The sequence below is a fragment of the Vitis vinifera genome, chromosome 1 (genome assembly GCF_030704535.1).
Source record: "Vitis vinifera cultivar Pinot Noir 40024 chromosome 1, ASM3070453v1".
In the NCBI taxonomy this organism is placed as follows: Eukaryota; Viridiplantae; Streptophyta; class Magnoliopsida; order Vitales; family Vitaceae; genus Vitis; species Vitis vinifera.
In genome coordinates this window covers 9,131,574-9,154,579 of record NC_081805.1, presented here as the reverse complement: position 1 = coordinate 9,154,579, position 23,006 = coordinate 9,131,574, and the positions used below count along the sequence as shown (strand labels likewise).

The 23,006-nt window shown below is 37.6% G+C and overlaps 2 protein-coding genes across 5 annotated transcripts; both read left to right on the top strand.

The window, feature by feature from the left end:
- The first annotated feature begins 660 nt into the window (after positions 1-660).
- LOC100250206 (equilibrative nucleotide transporter 1) lies at positions 661-3,823 on the top strand. The gene is made up of 2 exons (XM_002263251.5): positions 661-1,343; positions 2,902-3,823. The coding sequence occupies exons 1-2, from the start codon at positions 821-823 to the stop codon at positions 3,630-3,632; spliced, it is 1,254 nt and encodes a 417-aa protein (XP_002263287.1). The 5' UTR covers positions 661-820; the 3' UTR covers positions 3,633-3,823.
- Positions 3,824-4,145: 322 nt separating this feature from the next.
- On the top strand, positions 4,146-22,961 carry LOC100258715 (methyl-CpG-binding domain-containing protein 9). Of its 4 annotated transcripts, none has more exons than XM_010655059.3 (12): positions 4,146-4,613; positions 5,128-6,027; positions 9,727-9,826; positions 10,140-11,270; positions 11,380-12,066; positions 12,888-13,193; positions 14,471-14,803; positions 17,159-17,254; positions 17,912-18,346; positions 18,992-21,394; positions 22,160-22,559; positions 22,640-22,961. In XM_010655059.3, the coding sequence occupies exons 2-11, from the start codon at positions 5,597-5,599 to the stop codon at positions 22,508-22,510; spliced, it is 6,273 nt and encodes a 2,090-aa protein (XP_010653361.1). In that variant the 5' UTR covers positions 4,146-4,613; positions 5,128-5,596; the 3' UTR covers positions 22,511-22,559; positions 22,640-22,961. The 4 variants fall into 4 exon arrangements, with proteins under 4 accessions (XP_010653361.1, XP_059596081.1, XP_019075886.1 ...); XM_059740098.1 differs by having other exon boundaries at positions 9,628-9,826; XM_019220341.2 differs by lacking the exon at positions 5,128-6,027.
- The last annotated feature ends 45 nt before the right edge of the window (positions 22,962-23,006 follow it).

The window sequence follows — 23,006 nt, the reverse complement described above, 5'->3', positions numbered from 1 at the left end:
CATAATTGAATATGAGTCGTTATAAATATTATCAAAATCAATCCTATAAAAAACAATAAAGACAGAGGTATTAAGGTATTTATGATATTTTATATAGATGAAAAAATTTATGACATTATATAAGGGTGATTTTTTTTATTATATAAATATATTTTAAAATGGTAAAAACACCCTTTAAAATTAAAGCGAATAATATATACACAATGGGTTGCTTATATGAAAAGCAACCATTGGCATAAAATCATCCATCCTTTCAAAATGAGATTTTAATATAATTATGTTTTTAAAATTGATAACAAAATCGTTATTTTAAAGGAGCATCTTCACGTGGATATAAAGTATGTGTTTATATATATATATATATAAAAGAACTCACGTGGTTTTGCCCAAAGAAAGAAATAAAATAAAAACCAAGTTTTGTCTATATAAACAGTTTTTAGGAGGTTGGTGGGTCCCGTTTTGATACGCCGATAATGGCAATCCACTTAAAAAATCAGTCAAATACAAAAGTTTAATCAAATACACCGTGTGACCCCAATTCCAAAGCAACTCCATTACTATTTCATTTTATAAATATTTCTACTTTCCCCTTCATTTTCAAATATTCTATTTTTGAAAATCTTAATTAATTACTGTAACAAATAGATTAAGAGAATTTTCATTAATAAACGCCGGGCAAATATTAATTGATTGATGGGTCGTGGATGTATAACCTGGCGGAGATGGATTATAAAACGACACCGTTTGGAAATAATTGCCTTGCTTCAACAGCTACTGCTTCCCCGAAAAAAGGTGGAAGCAGGGTCATCGGCATCTTCTAATGGGCATCTCCGGCGAAGATACCGAATCTTCCCGCCTCCTCACCACTACCTCCACTGGATCTCCTTGCAAGATTCCTAAAGATTCTTACCACTTTGCCTACATCATCTACTTTACCCTGGGCGCCGGTTTCCTCCTTCCCTGGAACGCCTTCATCACCGCCGTCGATTACTTCTCCTACCTCTATCCAGATGTCAGCGTCGATCGCATCTTCGCCGTCGTTTACATGGTGGTCGCTCTCTTCTGCCTCCTCCTTATTATCGCCTACACCCACAAGTCAGACGCCTTCGTCCGCATCAACATCGGCATGGCCATCTTCATCGTCGGTCTTCTCGTGGTTCCGATAATGGATGTTGTGTACATAAAGGGCCAGACAGGGCTCTATTCGGGCTTTTATGTGACTGTTGCGGCCGTTGGACTTTCGGGTTTGGGCGATGCATTGGTACAGGGCGGGGTCATCGGGTCCGCCGGTGAGATGCCGGAGCGGTACATGCAAGCCGTCGTCGCCGGAACTGCAGCCTCCGGTATGCAAATTTTGAAAACACGATGGTTCCCTTATTGAAATTAGGTTTTTCAGTTTTTTGTGTTTTCATTTCAATTGGGACTTTGCATATAATTTGTTATCATGAATTCTTATATTGATCTTCACTGTAGTATATCTAGGATTTGTATTGTTGATTTATTGGTTCCCACTTTCCAATTTGAATATCTTTCCTGTGACCGTGGACATGAGTCTTCATCTGAGCATTTCTCTCCTTGATTTCATTTCATTCTTTCAACCAACTTAGTTGCCATTGATTGAACATTTAGGCTATGTTTGGTCCCAGAAAATTTATGGGAAAATGTGAGAAAAAGAAAAAGGAGAGAACAAGCATAACCAAAGAAAAAGGAAGGAAAAAAAAATTCAATTCAATTAATTATTTTTATATGCTAGTTCGAACTTATTTCACTTATTTTAACTCTTATATATAAAGACTAAACATTTTGAAAATGCATAAGTTTTTACCTCATTTTAAGAAATATTTGATTAAAAGGGGTGAAATAATCCCCAAATAAAAAATCTAACCATTCCCATGTTTTTTCTGGAAAAAGTAACCTATTTTTAACATGAATTCTCTTTTCTACTTTAAGTATTTACATGTAGGTTTTAAAAGAAATTATAATTTTTACAAGAAAATAATAAGGGCATTTTTGTCCAAATGATGTCAAAAAATGGTGGGAGGTTAAATTTTAAAAATTGGGTTTTGAGATGGCATTTTAATCAAATAACCCTAATTTTAATTTTATTTGATTTTATTTTTTAGTGCAATTAAACATGAAAAAATAATTTTTCTTAGCATTTTTTTCCCTTTCCTTAGTCCTTAGATAGTATGCTAAAAAATAGTTAAACCAACGACGATCCTTGTAGCCCAAAGCACAGGCTCTTTTGAGTCTGCATTAATTGATGGGAGTGGGAAAGGAAGCTTTAACCATGGGCGGTGCTTGGATTCTAAAAGAAGCAGAGAGAGAAAAACTGAAGAAAAGATTCTACAACATATGTATGGATAGTTCTCAATGTACTAATATTTGGTGATTGTACAAGAAAGCCATTAGTTCAAGGGAAAAGGCGTATTTTTTGTTACATTTCCTTTTAGCTATCTCAATTTTGTTATTTTTCCCTAAGCATCAAATGAGTTGAGGGAAATAAATTGCATGAGAAAACCACGTGGTATCGAGGGAAGTTATCTTAATTTTGTAGGATTTCTAGCTAGATCCATTACATGTAACTTGGTTACAATTTTGACGAGTTTGAAGAAATTTGAAGGGTGGTGGACTTATTTTCTTCTAACTGATAACTTGGTTCGGTTCTACACTCCAGAGCTCAAAAGTTGGATTTGATTAAGTACTTCATATAGTATCGTCAAAGCTTTAAACAATGTCTACCGTAGGAATAATTTCTAGTCAGTTCAGCGGGCTTGGTGTTGATTTCTTAAATTTTATGCTGATTTCTTTTGATCATAGACTTCCATATAAGACATAAGTTGTGCTTGCTTGAGCAGCTCAGCAAGAGAAAAATTTTAATTTTTGAATTGTTGACTGCAGGGGTGCTTGTTTCATTTCTAAGGATCTTCACCAAGGCTGTGTTTTCACAAGATACCCAGGGCCTGAGAAGAAGTGCAATCCTGTATTTTTCAGTGAGTATTGTCGTTATGGCAGTATGCATTGTCTTTTACAATGTGGCGCACAGGCTTCCAGTTATTAAGTACTATAGAAATCTAAAGGCACAGGCAGTTAATGAGGAGAAAGAAGAGAAAGGTTCCTTGACAGCAGCTGTATGGGGAGCAACCTTATGGGATATATTAGGGAGAGTCAAGTGGTATGGGTTTGGCATCCTCCTCATCTATGTTGTCACTTTGTCAATATTTCCAGGATATATCACAGAGGATGTGCATTCCAAGGTCCTCAAGGACTGGTACCCAATCCTCCTCATTGCTGGCTACAATGTGTTTGACTTGGTTGGCAAGTCTCTAACAGCAGTATACCTCCTTGAGAATGCAAAGATTGCAATTAGCGCTTGCATTGCAAGATTATTGTTTTATCCTCTCTTCTTAGTTTGCTTGCATGGCCCCGAATTCTTCCGAACAGAGATTCCGGTGACAGTACTGACTTGTCTTCTGGGACTTACCAATGGCTACTTAACGAGTGTGTTGATGATTTTGGCTCCTAAAGCTGTCCAATTACAGCATGCTGAGACTGCAGGCATTGTGATTGTACTGTTCTTAGTTGTTGGCCTTGCTATTGGTTCAATTGTTGCTTGGTTCTGGGTCATATGATATTTAATCATCTTGTTTGGCATTGATTTCCCTCCAGACCTTCTGCGTGGTGGCAACCAAAATTAGGATTCAACAATGAATTGCCCTTCTGGTGGTGCAAATCAACAAAACCTTGTAATTTATACAACAGTTAACACTATTGTTTCTTTTGCATTGTATGGTGAAATATGCAGTTGTTGAAAGTTGATCTATTCTGTGCAGTCACTCCAATGTCTTGGCAGGTGCTCCTCAGATGTCTATTTGGTGACAAATTCATCCATTGGATTCCTAAATCAAATTCAACCTTCACTTCTATGGCTTCTCTTAGTTCCAGCATCAAATTTACTTCATACAGATTTGAAGTCTGACATTTGAAACACATTTTGTGTGGAACATTTCCCATATTCTTCTACTTGTTCTTCTTCAAGTTGGTTCGATGTCGGTGTTTTTTCACTCTTATTTACATAAAAGTCATGGTTGCTAAGAATGAAAAGATGATGATTCCCAGAAGCAGTTTCCCTACTTTTCCTTTTGTTCAGTTCAGGTGAGTTGTCAGGGGAGGGATAGTCTGACATGAGATAAAGGTTGTTGGAATGTAGGTGAACACGTGAAACCACATGTTGTTGACTGGATTCTCTCTTCTTTTTCTTTATTTTCAGCAATTGTTGGTTTCTCTCTGTTAGTGTATTCTCCCTGTCTCCATTTTCTTTTTCAGTATTCTCTTACTGAAAGCATGATTTTACAGGTTTAGACCAACAAGGATAAGTCCAATCAATTTCTTAATGGAAGTATATTTAGGGCCTTGAGCAAATGGTGTGGTGGTAGATGGGTTTCTGGGCCTCCACTGAATCTTGAACTGATGATGGATTGGCCTGGCCATAAATGCATAGCCACTATGTTGCTTTTGGTATCTGAATTCTGATATGGGACTGTCGCTTTCAATGGTGTAGCCCCTTGGTCTGTAGCTGGGATGCTGCCTTTGGTTTTGCTCCATGGAGGAAGGTCAGCACAAAAGAACCTTTTTTATGTGCTTAAACGCTTGACTTATAGCTAACAACAAATGTAAATAATGATTAGAAAAAAGTCTTCGACAATTAATTTTATGATTTTTTGTGTTAATATATTTCTAAATTTTTAATCTGTCGATCTCATACTATGTTCAAAATATAAATAAATGTTATTATTATTGGTTTTAGTCAGAAATTGATCACACAAATTTAATGAATATAATCTCATAGGTATAAAGTCACGTACAAGCATAAGATTAACTTGATGGTTTTTTTTTTCACTCCTAAATAAAAAAATAATATATATTATTTTTGTTAGTGATAGAAGCCAGAAAAGTTAAAAGGGCTGATTAGACGTGAGATTTAAGCACGTGAACATCACGTGACTTTCATTCCTCGCATTTATTTATATTTTGGGCAGAATATTCATATTTTAAAGGATTTATTTATATTTTCGGCAGAATAATTATAATAGTTAACCTAAATTTAAAATTTTTAATGGTATGAAGAGGTGTTGCATGAGTCCAGCGTGGACAAAACTCTAGAAAGTCCACGTCAGTCCTCCAGCACCGTCAGGGGGGAGGGGGAGGGGAGAAGCCCGAAGGCAAGAAGATCTGAAGAAAAGTAGTTGAAGAAGGGAGCGTGCGTGGCAGTGTGATTGCATGGGAGTGTCTTAGCTGTCGGTTGGGCAGACAACTTTAGGACTGTAGGGCATTAACGTAATTCGACACCCGAAACGAAACTGCAAAACCCACTTCGATTCTTCACGTCACGTAGATAGATTCCAGTCTCGTTGTGTCCTCTTTGGTCATTTCCTCTCACCACCCCCCGAAAAACACCCCTTCCCATCTTCTTCTTCCTCGCTTCGACCCTTCCAAAAAAGGAGAAAAACGAGCGTTTCGCAAAAGTGAAATGCTCCTCACACCTCCCAACCCCGACCACCACTTCTCTGCCTGCTGATCTTCACTTCCACCGCCCATGGACTCAGACTCCGCCTCCGCCTCCGCCTCCGCCTCCACCTCCACCTCTCAACCCTCCCGGCGAACCCACTACAGCTTCGATCTTAACGAAATTCCTTTACCTTCCCCTCGTCACCATACGATTCCCGAAACCGCCGCTCCCTCCACTTCCGCTGAAGTTTCCGCTCCTGCATGCGGCGGAAGAGCCAAAGTCGAAACTCCCGCGGTTGTCTGCGGCGGCTGTGGCGGCTGCGGCGCGCAATGTTTGGATACGAGACAACTAGAAGCTGTTAGGGCTGGGCAATGGATGTGTACAAGATGTACGGGAAATGGAAATGGAAATGGTGGAAGTAGTGGAAGAGTACCGGAGCGGAATCGCCTCTTCGATATCAATGCGATGCCGCCGAGTGATGAGGAGGGCGATGGGAGCGAGGAATTGCAGAATTCTAGGTGAAATTCGATTGGTCTTTCTCTTGGTTTCGTGAATTTCAGTTTATATGAGGTTTATTCTGCTCAAGTTTGAAATTTTCGTTATCGGTTGCTTTATTTGTTGTAGAACACATTCGGTTGCATGGATTTGTTTCTCAGAATAAGTATGGCCAATTCTATTTCGATTTTACTGTCAATAATGTCTAGGGCTTTTGTCCTCGTGTCATATAGTGTTCCATTGGACATTGTTTGGGAGGTATTTCCTAATGGCAATTAGTTCTGCCGCTGCAAGTACTTAGCTGGTTCTTGAAGATATTTCATTTGTTAATATTTTGCGTCATTCATGCACTGAACCGTATGCTGATTCCTTTAGGTAGGAAGGAAGCTATGGCCCTTTTGTTCCATTTCTTGATATTGTCTTTTCATTTGTGTTTCTCCTTGAGTGGATTTTGTAGTACTTTTGAAGTTCTCCTTTTCATTTACAAAATCTTGATTTTAAGAGTTGTTATTTTATGCATGTAATGGTATGATGCCTTTTCGGATAACATCCAAGTGCTCAAGGAATAACGAACTACTAACGGTGTTTGTCGCATAAATCCACTCACATGTCCATGTGCCATAGAGGATTTTTTTTTTTTCTTTCCATTTTTGGTGTGATGAGAAGTGTCTTGGGGTTTAAACATCGCTTGCAGTATACAACATTGCCATTTTCCAAGTGTCATGCAACTGCACAAATAAAACAGTCATTGTGAGTGAATGGATCAGCTATAATGACATTGCTTTTATTTACCAGTTGGATAGAGTCGATGTAACAAGTAACAACATTATGCACCTACAAATGTGGGACACCGTCCTTATGTGGACGTTGACTAAGATTTCCTGAATTATTGGGACAGAAGTTGAAGTTCCTTATTTTCTGGATGTTTTAGCCATAGGGTTAGTTATCACAATCATGCCTTCCAATTATGACAGACTGAATAGAGGATGATGCCTCCCCCCAAAACCAAAAGCACTTGCTGGATGTCATAACAACGTGCCTTGTAAGATACTGGGTGTTGTCTCTCTCATCTTTTCTCACTAAAGTTGTGTACAGGGAATGTTCCCCCAGCACGTGTTGGATGCCATGCCACAATGTGCCTGGTAGGATACAACCACTGCTTCTATCATGTGCTGAGTATCGTACAGAGAACACGTGGGATGCGTAGCACTGTTATTGCTAACTTCCCAGCTCCAAACTACCGTTGCACCTGATTCTAGAAGTCTACCTGTATTTTTTGTACGAATGCGGATAGTTTGTGGCAAACAGGTGTTGCTTCATTCTAGCCAGATAACCATGAAATGGTATGTGCCGAACAATGCTACTTGATCCGTGTCAAATAACAAGTTCCATGTTGTAATGACAACTTCTTCCACTGGGAAGACTACATATTTAGGGGACAGATCTTCTCTTTCTGAGAAATCTCTATCAAGTTTTAACAATAGCTGCATGATCTCTCTCTCTCTCTCTCTCTCTCTCTCTCTCTCTCTCTCACACACACACACTCACACACACATCCTAGCTTTTTCTTGCATCCTCAATTTAGTTATTCCCCTTTCCAACATTAGCAGAGCTAATTTCCCTCTCTCCTTTGCCAGTAGTGCTGAGTATCTTTTTGTTCCAGCTGGGGGAACATAAAGCTCACTCCTGGCTGTAGGAAGATGAGAATAGCCTACTAGGTTCTTGAAAAGCATATATCTCTTCTTTACTCATTTTAAATACCCTTGTAAGCATTCAGAGTTTGTTGGTTGCTTGATATTACACTCATTAAGCCTAGTTGGTTTCATTAACCTCAGTAGTATGTTTCCCATAGTGTCATTAGATTTTCTAGAAGCACATTACCACCAAAATATTGTCATTTTAGTCCTTTATCTTTGCATTTACCCCATCTAAGTCACAGTGGCATCAAGGGTTCTGTGTGTGTGTGTGTGTTGGGACAAGGTTTTTGAGTGGTGGTTCTGAGGTGGCTGTTGGCCTGGGGGTGTGGATGTTGTTGTTGTTGTTGAAGGTTTGGAAGAGGGAGCAGAGGAATCATGCTTAATGAAGAATAAATTGCCTCTAAATTCTCCTATTTAACTTGATGATGTTGAAATTATAACGGTCATTTAAATTCCTTAAATATAGATTTTTTTAATTAATTCACGCATCATTTTTTATTTGCTAGGATAAATGTCATGATTTAATACTCTTTTTTGTCACTCCAATATGTGTTGTGTTTTTGTTGGTTGGGCGAATCATCCTAGGGAGACTTTTGGGTAAATAATTCAAGAAACATATATTGGTTGTACAAAATGTTGCCACGTATCAATCTCCTAAGCCATTATCTTACACCAACTTTTCACTTCCACACACCATGTTTAGTGATCTCTAGGTAAATAATTCAATGCAAAATGCCATAAATATATGCTTGCAAATGCCACAAATCATAACACTAAATGCATCATTGTTTTCTCTTGTGCATGTAGATGATGCTAATATATCTTCTTGTTTATATTTTAATTTCTCATAGCCCATCAATGTAGATGTCTTGAATTATAATGTGCTTTTCGCTCAGTCACTGGTGACCTTGTGATGACCTTTTCTCTCTCTAAATTTCTCATTTATTGAGTTATTGTTTAAAAACAGGGTAACCTCAAGCGAACGTTTTCCTGTCATCCTCAGTCTCATTGATATATCTTTGTAGTTTTACACTTTACAGCGCACTATGTATAGATTATGGCATGATATATGAACATGTAGATGCATAAACAAATTACTACTGTTGATAATCATTTCAGGATGTGATACCCATTGAATTGGCAGTTGATTGCTCATCTTAATTGTTGGATTTGCACTTTGAGCCACAACTATATATATATATATATATATATATATATAAGTTTTACAGCATTCTATGCATAGATTATGGCATGATATATGAACATGTAGATGCATAAACAAATTGCTACTATCGATTAATTGTTGGATTTGCACTTTGAGCTTGAGTTACAACTATATATATGTATGTATGTCTGTATGTATGTATGGTTATGTATATTGCTTAAGATATACCTCCTAAAATAGTTGATGCTTATGTGGCTTGTAGGATGCACACTGTGCATAATACTTCTATTGGCAACTCATTTAATGCCCAAGTGAGATGTTCAAATTTGTTAAATATAGGTAATGGATTTGGTCTTCATAAAGCATCTGGTAGTAGCCCACATTCCTGAACTACCTTTTGAGGATATAAGGCAGCATAGACTGAACTTTGGTAGAAATCTGAATGAAACAGTTCCAAGCTCTCTCCTTAGAGGAAGACTTTGGCCTAGTGATAACACTGCCCTAAAAATACCAATTGAGAATAGAAATTAGATGTTTTTGCAAGCTCTCAGAGAATTTATTTCTGAAAAGCAAGGTGTACTAGAGGATGGTTGGCATGTGGAATTTATTTATTGTCGAATCAGAGGCAATACCTACCTTTGCTGTCTTCTGTTGCCTTGATTGGAATAGGTTTGAGTTGATTTTTGACTTTGCCTGTCACTCTGGGTTGGTGTCAGACTGCCATTCTGTAGAAGCTGACATAAAGGATTCCATTTTTGCAGAAGTAGAAATGAATCCTCAAATCTTTCAAGATCCAGTTACTTTAAACACAGTCAAGAAAATTTTAGAACCAGTTTTAATGCGGAGATCTTGTCTGGCAGGGAGGTTGATGATTTTCAGCACTACAAATTCAGAAACAATTTAAGGGTTACAGCGGCTGAACCCGAGGAAATGGGTGGGTGCGACTTCCAGTATGCTAATGTAAGTTCACACATACATGATTGTATCATGTCACATTCTCTCTCTCCTCACCGTCTCTCCCCCCATTCCCCACCTCTCTTAATGTGTATCTGTAAAATGAATGGTTCCAATTTTGTGCTTTTCTATTTGTTCCAAGTTTTATAAGTTGTATCAATCAAATTCAATGTTTCTCATTCTTTCTCAGAGTGTCCATTCACTCAAAAGTGATCTGCTTCTATTTCCATTTTGAACTATTAAACTTATATTTGTATAATTGAGATTAATTCTTTCAGCGTGTTCCTGAATATGATGCCTCATTTGATTGTCGTTTCAGAATGAATTTCCAGTTCAGTTCGAAGATTTCTATATTCTCTCTCTGGGGAAGATTGACTCACGACCTTCATATCATAATTCTAGCCTGATATGGCCTGTAGGTTATAAATCCAGCTGGCATGATAAGATTACTGGCTCTTTTTTTGTATGTGATGTCTTGGATGACGGTGATTCTGGTCCAGTTTTCAAGGTTCGAAGATTTCCATGCTCCATGCAGCCCATTATTAATGCATCAACAGTTTTATCGATGCCAAACTTTACCCAAAATGATGTTAAAAACAAAGTGGGAAGTGACAATTCAGCTTCTTTTGGTATGGATGATGATGATGATTCCAGTATTCAGATGATATTCTCAGAGAATGACCCTCCAAATCTTGATTATGATGTTTTATCATGTTCTCAGAATGGTTTGAATGAAGATTGTGATGTTCAAACAAAGAGTAGTTCACAAACAGAATCCAATTGCCGCCTTCTACAAAGTTCTGGAAAACTTGTGCTGAGTAATTTAAGGGTGGAGGATAATATTGGTGAGTTTCTAGTAGAAGCAAGCTCATCATCTTCAGCATGGAGTAAGGTATCTCAGACTGTGGTGCATGCATGCTGTGAAGCATACAAGCAGACAGGTGTTCTCCAGTTTTGTTGCAAGCATGATCTAGATCAAATATGGACACCATATGCAACCTTGAATGCTGATGCAGCAGCATCTATTGGGTCATTAGCCAAGTTTTGCAATTTTTGTGGTCCTATTAACATTCCGTGTTGTATTCAGAATGACAGCGTGCTTGATACTTCTTGTGACGCATTGATAAAATGGTTAGACCAAGACAGATTTGGACTGGATGTTGAATTTGTACAAGAAATCATAGAACATCTTCCTGGGGTTCATGCCTGTTCAGAATATGAATTTCTGAATAGAAGAACTCACAATTCAACACCACAAACATTTAGAAGTGGGTTTCTTCTTGCAAAAAGGAAGAGTGAGGTGCAAGGTGGGGAAAAAGCAGGTAATTTATTCAAATGTAAAAGACCTAGGAAACAGGTGGTTGAAAGCCCTGTCATAAGGGATTGCTGTCCTCCTGGAAAGCCATTAAGCTTAACACTTCCTGCCGATTTGATTGGTGATGTTCTTCAGGTATGGAAATGTTACTAATTTTAAGTATCATACTTTAGTTGAAGCGTTGCAATGGAATATTCTTGTTGCTAGGTTTCTTATTCTGACCATTGTTGTTCTATATGTTCAGATTTGGGAGTCATTATGGCGGTTCTCCGAGGTTTTGGGGCTGGAGGAACCTATATCATTTGAAGAGCTTGAAGAGGAACTTTTGGACCCATGCTTTGATGGTTTAAATTCACTAGAAAACAAAGAAAATGGAACACAGGGTGGTAGAGATTTGTGTAGAAGTGATGGCACAAATGGATGTAACTTGTCTCTATGCAGTGCTTCTGCATCAGGTGTTTCTGGGAAGAATGCACAAGCATTAAATACAATGGAAACAGAGTCTAAGAGAGAAGCTTCTCAAGCTAGATTGGCATCTCATAACTATGGCAGATTTATTGGGGTAGCTTTGACTAAGGCTCACAGCGCACTGCTGAAAGTTCTGGTAGGTGAATTGCTATCCAAGGTTGCTGCTTTTGCTGACCCTAATTTTGATGCTGGAGAGTCTAAATCTAGACGGGGAAGGAAGAAAGATGCAGATAACTTAATTCCTGTTAAGAAAATGAAGGTTGACAAGCTCCCAATTAATGAACTTACTTGGCCAGAATTAGCTCGGAGATACATTTTAACCATCTCATCCTTGGAGGGGAAATTTGACTGTGCAGAAATTAATAGCCGCGAGGGTTGGAAAGTGTTTCGTTGCCTACAAGGTGATGGCGGGACACTTTGTGGTTCACTTACAGGAGTGGCTGGAATGGAAGCGGATGCACTGGTAAGTTTGATTTTTATTCCTTTAATCTTTGTATAATAGTGGACTAATTTCTTATCTTGTTAAGGTTCAAAAGGTAAAAATTCTTCTTAATGTTTGAAGGAGTGATGTTACACTTATCATTTGTGCCCAATCATTTTGGTCTGCCTGTTATTTCCATTAGCTTTTCTAATATCTTATGATTCATGGGTTAGGCATGGAATATTAATGATTAGTCTGTTAATCTAATCTAAGTTAATTGTTGTTTTTTGGTTCTTAATTTAGCATTGGGAATATGAGAGGGACATTCCAAGTGTGACATGTTAGTTTCGTGAGTTAATTGTTGGGTTTTCTTGGTTTATAGATTATAGAGATTATGGGAAAGTTACTGAGAGCATCAAACAATGCAGACCTACCAACACTATACAAAATACAATACTGAAGTGCTAAATCCTACTCCACTATCAAAAAGCTTCTGCTTGTTATATTTCATTTCATCTCTTCTCTCTTACCTTGGTCTCTGTATTACATGTGCAGAAAAGACTGTTGTTTTTGCTTTCTATTCACTTGTTTCATAATTTTTGGTGCTGTTTTCTTTTATATTTCCTCATTTCATGTAAACTAAAGCAGTATTGCCCATCTCCTGCTATGTTCTTGTATTTTTCTTTAGTATGAACTGAGTTGCCCTCAAATTCTATTTGTGATGTACCAGTTAAATTTTCACCGTTTCCTTCTACAGGATTGCACTTGTAAAACCTGTTTTATATGTTGGTGGTTTCACGATTCTCAAATCTAGTGTACTATGGTTAAGTGAATGAAGGTGTACTAATTTTTGTGATTCTCAGCTGCTTGCAGAGGCTACAATCAAAATCTTTGGTTCAGTGAAGAGTAAAAATGACATTCTGAGAATAGATTGCATCAAATCTGATGCAGTTGGTGCTTACAAAACTGCTGAGTTGAATGATGGTGAAATTCCAAAGTGGGCTCAAGTGTTAGAACCTGTGAGAAAGCTGCCCACAAATGTGGGAGCCAGAATTAGGAAGTGTGTCTATGATGCTTTAGACAATGATCCACCAGAATGGGCAAAGAAGATATTGAAGCACTCAATCAGCAAAGAAGTTTACAAGGGCAACGCATCAGGGCCTACCAAGGTGCTTATTTTAGTTGATAATTTTAGTATTTTAAAACAAGAAATAATTCCATAAATCACCTAATAGATTCAGGGGGCAAGTGCATGTTTAATTTTTTTAGGCATATTTATCTCCTTTATGGGACTTTTTTCAGTGGCCCAATGGAGTATGTGCTTAAAGTGGGCTGGTCGTAGTTTCTGAAGTAGAACAATTCTCCATTTCCTTCTACTGTTTTAAATTAACTTAATAGATTTTCTCAGGTATATTCAGTTAAGTAAGTTCTACATTAGCATGATTCTCAGCTTCCCGAACAGCCCCAATTTCACCTACATTGGGTGGTTCCCTTGACACAACCCCAAACCATGCTTTGGATGACATTTGGTACATGTGGCCGCTAGTGCAACCTTCTCTTATTTTCTATCCTTGACTTAAAGAAAGAAAATTCAACACATCGATTATTGTGCAGTCTGTATTTGCAACATAGTAAAGCAACTCAGTCAAATACTTTTGTTTTGAATGATGCAACCAAATGTTTAAGTTTCATCTGCAACTTTTATAGAAATCTTAACTTGTTAATACATATGTTAGGTTGGTTCATTCCTCATAATCTGACTTAGGGTGTCTCTCTTGAATAGAAAATATGTATCCCTTTCTTTATTTCATGCTTTTCTGGAAATTTGAGCCTCCTGACTATAAAACACCTTTGAATTTGAATTGAAGGGGAAAAAAGGGAAATTTAGAAAACTTTGGCAGTTTGAAGAGAGATGGAGTGTTAACAATGTGCTTTAAGATAATTGATTTGAGTAAGAATTTTAAAGGTAATCAATTTGGCTTAGACTTTTATTGGTAGTTGTTTCAATATACCTGTAAAGGATGGAGCAGAGAGAATCTTAGCATTCATTTTTCTGTATAGCATAGATAAGTCAAGATATAAAATAATGATAAAAAAATGATCTAAATAGCATTTATACTCTTTTGGCAATAAGATAACAATGTTGATACCTTTATTACATTAACAGATAGTTCATTGTTTATACATATCTCCAAACTGCAAGTACATCTTAGTTTTTAGATACCGAAAGGTAATTATTTGTGTATCTTAGAGTAATTCTTTATTAGAATAAATTAAATAGGTTCTCTCTAGGAAAGAATAAATTCTTCAAGACATACCAAATGGGTGCTCTTTATTAGTATTCTTGTGGTTGTTAAATTTATCTCCCTAGTTTCTCTAAGTAAACAATTTCCTTATAGTAAGCCAACAGCTGGACTCAAGACTGGTTCCTGTTGATTGAGTACAGAAAGCTGTTATCGCATTGCTGGCAGATGTCCACAGTGGAAATGTTCAAAGGAGACCTGACAAGAAAAGGAAAGGGAAGCGTGTTCGTTCTGCTTCTGATCTCATAATGAAACAATGCAGAACTGTTCTACGTCGTGTTGCTTCTACAGATAAAGAAAAAGTTTTCTGTAATTTGCTGGGAAGAATTATGGATCCAAATGATAACGACGATAAGGGACTTCTTGGATTTCCTGCAATGGTATCCCGTCCATTAGATTTCAGGACCATTGATCTGAGATTGGCCGTTGGAGCGTATGGTGGATCAAATGAAGCCTTCCTCGAGGATGTCCAGGAGGTATGCTTTGTTATGGTTTTCTTTAACTGGCAGCCTTCACTTGTGTTCTATGGTTAAAAGGTTTCACCAGTCCTATTTGTGGCATGTCCATTAACCTCTTCTTACCTGTGCATGTATATGCCTGCAAAGCACTGTCTTCACTATGTCAACTGTTCAGTAAATTGATCCAGATATAGACTTAAATGCACACTGCATGCTTGAGTAGATTTTCAAGCATCTGAATGAAACATGGATTTGTCATGAGAAGACAATTTCCAGACATTCAGAGCATGGGAATTAAAGAAAATCAGGGTTGGATTCTAACATTTATTTTACCCTATCAATTTGTTCAACTTCTTATCATCAATAATGGTGAAAAAATGCTAAAAAAATTTTGGACAGAATATAATTAGACACTTCTGATTTTAGAGGTGTTTTAGATTGTTGTTTTTTTTTGGCATAGTGTGCATCTGAGCATCTGATATTTCTAGAACATTTGAATTCAGTTCCTTGCATATAGATTAGCATATAGATTACCTCTTTCTTTCATCAATAACCCCACCCCAACTAAACATGCTGTCAGGTTTCAATTTTATTTTATTTTTTTAAAGCTAAAAATACTTTTTTTTTAAATCATTTTTTTCAAACTAATTGTGTTAATTCCACTCATAGAATGATAGCCTTAAGAAGATAGAGAAATTAATACTACTCCTATATAACAGGAAAAATATTAAGAGTTCACATGCATATTCATGCTCAAGAAAAATTATTAAGTCTAAGTTTTTATGAGGCTTGAATCCCATGGCAGGTGAATCTTAATGGACTTACTATCCTCCTATTGGGGCCCTGCAGGTTGAAAATCCCTTCTTTTCTTTACTACTGTGTAACTCTGTTCAGCTCCATCTTTTCAACTCAACAAAGTGTTATTCCAACTACTTGAAGTCATTTTTTGTACAATTCTCTTATCCTTTTGACCCCTTGAGCTTGAATTACATCTCTCATTTGCACTAATACATTCATTTGTTTTTTGATCTTCATGAATTCAAAATGAGGCCATCACCTTGTAGGTCCTAGTTCTGAGTGTTATGTAAAACAGTGCTACTGTTAGGCATTTTCTGACAAGACACGCCCATGTTACATTCTTGACAGCCTTACAAAGTTACCATCCTACCAGATAAGGGCCCCTCCTTGTTGAATCAAATACTCCTCTGAAAAATCTAATCCTGCCAATCAATTATCTCTTAATGGTTCTCAACAAAACTACATAGTCATTCACATCTTTACTTGGTAAATGTTTTCCTTGACTCAACTAGACCACTGGAAAATGAGATTTAAATTGAAAGTTAATTCATTGCTTTTCCACTTGAATCCTGTTACAGCAGTACCTGTGAACCTTTGTGTAAGTACCAGGGAATGGGAAAAAATAGGTACAAATGTGTACTTTATTTGGAGTTCCATGGAAAAAAAGGAAAATAAAATATAATGAAAATTATTTAAGTGTTTATATATTTTCGTATTCTCTATTCTCCATATGCAAGTGAAATAAAATTGGGAAATAATCCAAGACAAATCCATTGAGATCGTACTTAATTTTTATTTTTCTTCCTTTTCCTTTTCCTTTCCTTACCTTTTTCATTATCCTGCCCTTTTCCTCATGCTTTCTATGTTCCAAATGGAATCTAAATAAATACATGTGTAGACAAAATGGTGCTCTTAGATTGAGCTTCAAAGGATATCAAAGCATGATCCATCTATCCATCTATCTAGTTTTGTATTTGTAGCATGTAGCTTAACAAGTTTTCTGATCCTTTCTTTATCTATCTATCTAGTTTTGTGTTTGTAGCATGTAGCTTAACTAGTTTTCTGATCCTTTCTTCCCAGTATAGTACCAATTTATATCTATGTAGTGTTCAATGTGATTCCTTTTGTGTAATTACATTTTCCTTTCCATTTGTTAATGGAAATTTCACTTGGAGCTCTCAATTTTGAGAACTTCTTATGAAATTTTCTTTGTTACTTCTCACCAAAGATAGATAGATAGATGGTGTTCAATGTGATTCCTTTTGTGTAATTATTGTTAATGGAGATTTCACTTGGCACTCTCAATTTTGAGAACTTCTGATGAAATTTTCTTTATTACTTCTCACCAATTTTAGATTTGTTTATTTTCTTATGCTGTTCCCTTTTCTCAATCCATCCCTCTGCAAAAAATAATAAGTAAATAAATAAACCACCAAATGCTATTTCCCTTGTATTAATTTCTCTCTGTTATGACCTGTAGCTACACTTTAATAGCTTAATGGACAGTTTGTGATGATGGTTTATGTAGAGAATGAACAGAAATGTCAAGATCACCAATTCTTATTCTTTTGGCAGGTTTGGCACAATATATGCATTGCTTATAGGGATTCTGATGACATCAGTTTGGCTGAAGCATTATCTAAAGATTTTGAATCATTGTATTCAAAAGAGGTTAGTTGGCCCTACCATTTCCCTTTCCTTCTTTAGTTACCTCTTCAACTCTTTCATTTTTATAACTGTTGTGATAGAATGATCCACCGAGCAATCACATCTTAACTGACTTCCAATTTTCCAAGCATGATAATCATGGGTCTCATGTTCAGAACAATGAAAATTGGTCTTACCTTTTAAAAGTTGTTTGCATTGGATCATCTCCAATACCTGTGTCTGCTTGATTTTCCAGAAAAAAAAAGGGGGCTGAAAAAGGAAAAAACCTACCTTGATGATTGTATCTCTCTTAATCTGCTAGATCCTTAATTAGGTCTGTGTCTGACATGTTGGACTCCTTGACTAACTCTGTCCAACAGTATGTGGGCCTCAACTGTGTGCTTACTTGGGTTGATTGGCACCTTGCACCTTGAGTCGTTTTCTTGTCCTTCTCTTTTCCAGGCACATAGCAAATTGAAGGCATAAGGGTGCACGATTTGCTTTAATATGTTTTAAAGGATATTTTTAGGGTCTTGAATTACTGACAGCTCAAAATTAGGGCCATGCTATACGGTTGAAAACATAGCTAGGCATTTGTTTAGTCATCAAATGTCCTTTAATATCATATACTTTAACATGTTTTCTTTGTAGTTTGAGGAACAATATTATTTTCTGATGCAGGTTCTCACCCTCGTCCAGAAATTTATGAGTTATGCAAATGTTGAATTTTTAAATGCTGAGGCCAAGAAAGAGCTTGAAGATACCATTGCATGTGCAGATGAGATTCCCAAAGCTCCCTGGGATGAGGGCCTCTGCAAAGTGTGTGGTGTAGATAAAGATGATGACAATGTTTTATTGTGTGATGCTTGTGATTCTGAGTACCATACATATTGCTTAAACCCCCCTCTTGCTAGAATTCCTGAAGGAAACTGGTATTGTCCTTCTTGTGTTGCTGCTCAGCGTCTCAGTCAGGGCACATCACGAAGTGCTGAGGTCTTTAGCCGATGCCGAAGAAAGAGATATCAGGGAGAGTTTACTCGCACATATCTGGAAACTCTGACCCATTTGGCAACTATAATGGAAATAAAAGAGTATTGCGAGTTGAGCATAGAGGAGGTTTGTCCATGTGCCCCTTCATTTGTCACTTCTCACTGCCACATGCCAACTTGAATTCTGAGTGATCTGGTTGCATCTATGAAATTTTATGTTGATTTGATACCTCCCTTGCTTTCATCTAAATAAGAGCTCGAGTTCTAGAGCTTGAATCAATTAAAAGATAAGGCCTATGAAGGAACAACTAGTCATCACCGACCTTTTAACTAAAATAAGTATTCCTCCAACCTCAGTGCATACCTATCTAAACAGCGAGCTGCTCCATTTCCCACCCTTCTGTTGCAGATAAAATAAGTGGCCTGCCCTTCTTCCTGTGCAGGGATTCCCCTGATGACCACCTCCATGGCTAGCCTAATGACACTGCTCCCATTTCTTCTGTTTCCATCAAAATTTTCTGTTCTCTATCATGCAGAAATGTCTCAATCCAATCTCTTTTGTAGATCTGAATATTTTCTAGAGCCCTCATTTATTAGGATAGTGTACATCCTCAGGCTGTGCCACTAGCTCTCCTTAACCCATTCTCTATTATTAGTTCACCCATGCTTGCCATGTAATAAATACCACTGAGGAGCATGTCTTGGATTTCTCCAAGTTTGTGATTTTTATGCTTTCCATTCTTAACTAAGTCTGCTTTTATATTTGATGCAGAGAGTATTCCTCCTAAAGTTTTTCTGTGAGGAAGTGCTGAACTCTGCTATCATTCGTGAACACCTAGAGCAATGTGCCTCTTTATCAGCTGATTTGCAGCAGAAATTACGTACACTCTCTTTAGAGCGGAGAAACCTGAAATTGAGGGAAGAAATCCTAGCTGTGAAAGTGGAAAAAGCCAACTCAGTTGGGCTTGATGGGGTTGGTGGCGAAGCTGGAACAGAAGCAGTGGCTATGATGCTTAAAAACTATAGTAAATTGATGGTGCAGCCTCTTAATAAAAGCAACTATTTTGCATCCTTCCCCAGTAATCTGGTATCATTAGAGGATGGTCAGCAGGAGAATGAGCAAAATGATTTCAATAAACCACCATACTGGTTCAATGCAAAAGGCTTTTTGGAGAAACACCATGCTACTAGTAGAGATCTGAGTATGAAGACTCCTGATACTGATGATCAAATGAAATATCAGCACTTGGCCAAGGATAACAGTGTACCACATGAGAATCATTTTTCTAGTACTCCTTTCTTTAGAAAAGATGACTTCAGCAGTTTAAACAAGCTACCTCTGTTTACTCCCCAGAGCCAGAAAATTAACTCGGGTGAAGGAAATGATTCCAGGAGTAACTTTAACAGCAAACTGGAGTCAGAAAAGGATGATGATAATGGTTCTGTGCTGCCTAGTGAAATTTTGCAACGTGGTATTTTGTTTGATGCCATTAGAACCAATATTTCTGAGCATGTACATGCTATGCATGTGAACTCAGAAAATATGTTACTAGACCATAATGGCATTGGTCAACCTGTTGCAATTGAATCACAAGCCTACAACCAGGAGGCAGATTCCCTGAAGAATGAGATTTCTGTTTTGCAGGATTCAATTGCAAGCTTAGAATCACAACTTCTGAAGGTGTCCATGCGGAAGGAGTTTTTGGGAAAAGATTCTGCTGGGCGCCTGTACTGGGTTTTTTCCAGGGCAGGTACATCTCCATGGGTAGTTATTGATGGGAGTATGATGGCAGGGCTGAGGGGAGGTGAAGCAAAAGAGCATGAAGACACACTAGCTAACAATTCCACTCTAAGGGGCTCTTTTCCATGTGGCAGAGAAAAAAAATTTAGCTCAAGGGAATTTAATATTTCCAACCGGCACATGCATGACCAGGAGTACAGCATCCCCATGTCTTTTCCATGGGTTTCTTGTCAATCCAATGATGAAATTGAAGAACTCATTCAATGGCTGAGAGATAATGAGCCAAGAGAGAGAGAGCTGTTGGAATCTATTTTGCAGTGGCAGAGAACCAAATATAAGGACTCCAACAAAGCTAAAAGTTATGTTAAGGATGAGCAACCAACTTCCTCAAAGACCAAAAATAGCGAAAGAACTCTTGATTATCTTAAGACCAGGGCTGGGACTATCCTGGAGAAGAAGTATGGCCCTTGCATGGAGCTAGAAGCCACTGACATCCCAAAGAAGAGATGCCCAAACTCATTAGTAAGGTGTGAACAAAGAATGCATAGGTGTGAATGCCTTGAGCCTATATGGCCTTCCAGAAAACATTGCCTCACTTGTCATCAATCATTTTCCACCAGTGAGGAACTGAAGGGTCATGATGATAGAATCTGTAGTTCAGGTGCTTCTGCCTCTGAAAACAGCATGGTGAATGATGAATCTGGGAAGGGTAAGATGATGATGAACACTGATGCCTTGCAGGAGCACTCTGATGATCTAGGAATGATTGGAGCATCAAAAAGTGAAAAGCATGAGACTGTCTCTGGGTTGATTAATTTTGACAAGGAGTTGATATGCCCATTTGATATTGAGGAGATCAGTACGAAGTTCATTGTTAAAAGCTCTAATAAGGAATTGGTGCGAGAGATAGGGCTTATTGGTTCAAATGGGATCCCATCATTTCTACCAAACACATCTCCTTACTATCTTAATGACCCCACGCTAATGTTGCTGGCCAGGGAAAATGAGGTTAATCCACATAAGAAGTCCTTGATTATGGAAAATCAACTCCAACAAGGTCCAGAAAGGAATATGGCAGCCGGTATAAAGTATTATCATCCTTCCAATGATTCTACCAGAAGATGCTCTATGGATGGCATTGGTGAAGCATTTTTAGAAACTGAAAAATTGAGATTGAATTGTATAAATGGAAGAGATCAGTCCTCTAGTACAAATCAAACTTCAGAAGGGGGTTTGGGTAATTGCTGCATCATTAATGAATCTTCATTGAAACCACTAGAGGGCTGGGCTTCTCAATTTCTGAGGAAGCTTAAGATTGATCTGCTTGATATGGATGCTGCACTACCTGAAGAAGCAGTAAAGCCTTCAAATGCTAGTTTGGAAAGAAGATGTGCATGGCGTGCATTTGTTAAATCTGCCGTGTCAATATTTCAGGTTAGTTTTATATCTCCTTCAAGTTTTAATTGTTTATTTGTCAATATTGGTTCAAAAATTTTCAGGAGTTAGGTTCAGTTAGAACTGACTAATGGTCCACAAAAAAATTTGACTTCATTGAAGAACCTTTTCCCAAGCTTCCTGACCAGCAACTGCCATGCATCATTTAGTGGAGCTCTCCAACTCCCCTTTTGTTTATACCAATGGTCATGCTAAGAATCCATTTCCATTATTAGACATGCCCTGTGTTATGATTGATTTGCTCATACAGACTAGATTGGATGTTTTGCATGTTGTAGTGATTTCTCTTTCTTTTTGTTTTTTTCTTATTTATTTTTTTGCTGTTATCTTTTATCTTCTAGAACAATTTGTAAACTGGATTTGGTTTCTTAGCCAACATGGGTTATACTAGAGCATGATTCTATGATCCTGTTCATGCACCTTTATCATACTAGATTACATGATGATAACCAGTGTTTATAGAGGTTTAAGTTAAAACTTTTGTGGAAAAATGAGTGTTTAATAGAAGTATGTCATCACATTTACCAACACCCCCCTTGTCATGTCTGTATGTTAACTTAAAGGGTACTTCTAACATTTTTGTTCCTGTCAGACTGCAAAAAAGCATATTACCTGTTTTTTTCTCTTTTCTTTCTTTCTTTTTTTTTTTTTTTTGTGATAGAAAAGATGTTTGCATTGAAAATGATGATTCCCCTAGGGTTTATGAGTGGATATAGATGAATTAAGCTGTTCTTGTTCTTTCAGATGGTTCAGTCAACAATTATACTAGAGAACATGATTAAGACCGAGTACTTGAGGAATGGGTGGTGGTATTGGTCATCACTCTCAGCTGCAGCCAAGATATCTAATATTTCGTCCCTTGCTCTCCGCATATACACCCTTGATGCTGCCATTGTTTATGATGGGCCCTTGCCTGGATGTAGTTCCACAGAAATTGAAAAGCTGGGCAGTGAGTCAGACAAAAAGTTGCCCATCTATCCAAATCCCACCAGTAATCCAAAATCCAACAGCAGGACAATTCAAAAAACATCCAATTCGGATTCAACTGACAGGCCCAAACCTAGAAGCAAATCAAGCAAGAAAAGGAAAGACTGAGGCAGTTGAGCTCAGACAGGATGACTTATTTATCTCACTGGCACATCAAGTATGAAGATAGTAAGAGACTCATTTTTTTAAATGTGAAAGCTACATTCTAATATCATTGTAATGTCTTCTGGTCAATAGGTTAAAAGAACAAAGTTCGATGGCATCAGATAAATTGCTGCCATGCAGCCTCTCTGTGTACATAAGAAGCAAGGCTGACACACACTAACATGGGTTGTTGGATAGCAAAGCAGAGTCCATTGGCGTAGTTTTATGGAGGCAAAGGAATGTATTTGCTGGCAATTTTGGTACAGTTATCATCAGAACTAGAGAGAATCAGAGTCAGGTCTTCTGAAGACTGGAGTCATCTTCTGAAGACTGAAGTCCTCATTCGTGTACATACCATTGTAAAAAGAAAAAAAAAAGTGTAGTTTAATCCTATCATTCTTTTGTCTTTTTTTCATTGTTTGTCCGCTCTCCCTCCCTCTCTCTCTTTGCGGTTTTTTTA